Source organism: Mus musculus, chromosome 8 (genome assembly GCF_000001635.26).
Source record: "Mus musculus strain C57BL/6J chromosome 8, GRCm38.p6 C57BL/6J".
NCBI classification, from domain to species: Eukaryota; Metazoa; Chordata; class Mammalia; order Rodentia; family Muridae; genus Mus; species Mus musculus.
In genome coordinates this window covers 39,152,791-39,155,164 of record NC_000074.6, presented here as the reverse complement: position 1 = coordinate 39,155,164, position 2,374 = coordinate 39,152,791, and the positions used below count along the sequence as shown (strand labels likewise).

The following is a 2,374-nucleotide window of genomic DNA, read 5'->3' as shown; positions in this document are numbered from 1 at the left end:
TTTGCAGCATCCCAAAGATGCTACAACTTTAAAAAGGACATGGAAGAGTCGATTCTATAAGAAAGCAATCTTGAAAATAATGTCTCAATTATTACAAATACATAAAGAGAAGTGATTATGTTAAAGTCTGTTACCTAAAGATCATTTTGTACCTCTGTACATACACACGTACCTGCATTCTAAAATGAAAATACATGGTGTTAACAAGAACTGTCTCTGCACAGTTCATGATGCTAAACAAATGCTGGGTGCTCAGACTTGTCTTAATAGCATTATAATCAGACAACTAGTGATTTAAATACTTAATATTAACTCCAACTAACCACTGAAATACTTAAACTGTTTGTTTAAAATGAAAACATCCAAATCAGTATAAATATATTACCTATATGGATAGCCATGGTACTTTGAACGAAATATTGAAAGGAGAAAACTGAAGAAGAAGACCACCAAGCCCAATCCCACGAGGCAAATGACTAGAAAAAGAAATAACACCGTTAGGGTCTTATAACATGCAAATATTAGTGCTTTTGAAAGACATTCAATTACAAAATACGTCCATGAAACAGTTCAGGCACATACAAGGACCAAAACCAGATAATTCACAATACAAAGCATTCATTATTTTCCATAGTCTTCTCAATGAAAATGTAGTTAGTATTTGGGGTGTAAAAACAACAGACTTGACTGCCCTAAGACTTGTGGTGATTTTCTTCTTTTATTGACTTCCTCTAAGTACTAAAATGTCCCAGAAGGATCAAAAGAGAACCAATGTGAGAGGCGACAAACATGATGATCAGCTCTCAGATTACGAAGCACTGGCTGTAGCAGCAGGAGTGTGTGACTTGGCAGATGCTCAAGAACAATCTCCTTCTCAAGATGCCACGTGATCATCAGGCAGAAACGCAAGTCTAGCTTTAGGTTTCACGGCTACCTCAGTAGAGGCCTCTCACTTAGAAATACTACAGCTCAGCAAACAAAAGACTAGGAACAAAACCCTGTGGGGAGCAGACTGTGTTCTTAGAGAATCCCGAGGAGGAAGATGCTATCGCAGAGCAAGTGATGGTGTCAGTACTGCTGAGATGGAACACAGAACCACATTCCCGTGGAATGTGCTGTGGTCCTGGCTTTCAATACTAAAATATAACAGCAGGGACATTGCTTTCTCCATTTTCATTTTCTTCTACTATGACTGGGAACAGATGACTAATGAAACATCCGTTCCCCTTTGTGTGTGTGTAATATTTATATATAATTTACAATGTTTATATATTAATATTTATATATAAATAAAATTCACTGCTATTAGTAAAATTAAAAACTGCTTCTAAAGTTTAAAGTATATTAGCTAGTTATATGAAAGCATACATAGAATAAAAAATAGTATTTAAACCTGTCCTATAAAATTATACACTAGTGTTACCAAAATACTAGTTATGAATAAAACATTTGCAGGATAATTAATATACATTTGTTTGTCTGAGGGGATATTAGGAGTGACATAATTAGGGAAAATAGGAAAAGACAAAGACATTAAAAATATTAAGTCAGAAGTATATTGTAATCAAACAGCTCTCTGCTTCTATAGTGGGAAAAAAGCCTCCTTTTTTCCTAGTGCATGAAGAAAAGCAGGTCTGCAAGTAACCCTGAAGGTGGAGAGTAGTGAAGGCGCTGTGCTCTGAGCACGTGATCCTGCTGTGCTGTGCTGTGCTGTACTGTGAGCACGTGATCCTGCTGTGCTGTTTGCATGTGATCCTGCTGTGCTGTGAGCATGTGATCCTGCTGTGCTGTGAGCATGTGATCCTGCTGTGCTGTGAGCACATGATCCTGCTGTGCTGTGAGCATGTGATCCTGCTGTGCTGTGCTGTGAGCATGTGATCCTGCTGTGCTGTGAGCATGTGATCCTGTGGTGCTGTGAGCATGTGATCCTGCTGTGTTGTATGCATGTGATCCTGCTGTGCTGTGAGCATGTGATCCTGCTGTGTTGTATGCATGTGATCCTGCTGTGCTGTGCTGTGGGCATGTGATCCTGCTGTGCTGTGGGCATGTGATCCTGCTGTGCTGTGAGCATGTGATCCTGCTGTGCTGTGAGCATGTGATCCTGCTGTGCTGTGAGCACGTGATCCTGCTGTGTTCTATGCATGTGATCCTGCTGTGCTGTGCTGTGGGCATGTGATCCTGCTGTGTTGTATGCATGTGATCCTGCTGTGCTGTGAGCACATGATCCTGTGGTGCTGTGCTGTGAGCATGTGATCCTGCTGTGCTGTGAGCATGTGATCCTGCTGTGTTGTATGCATGTGATCCTGCTGTGCTGTGCTGTGGGCATGTGATCCTGCTGTGATGTGTGCATGTAAACCTGCTATACTGTGCTGTG

The 2,374-nt window shown here is 40.7% G+C and overlaps 1 protein-coding gene across 9 annotated transcripts in view; it reads right to left on the bottom strand.

The window, feature by feature from the left end:
- The window catches only part of Tusc3 (tumor suppressor candidate 3), a 161,700-nt gene that overhangs the window by 11,886 nt on the left and 147,440 nt on the right, over nucleotides 1-2,374 (bottom strand). For all 9 annotated transcript variants that reach the window (XM_017313024.2, XM_017313026.2, XM_017313027.2 and 6 more), the window contains one exon: nucleotides 386-476. In XM_017313024.2, the coding sequence (XP_017168513.1) occupies nucleotides 386-476 (91 nt within the window). The remainder of the gene's footprint in view (nucleotides 1-385; nucleotides 477-2,374) is intronic.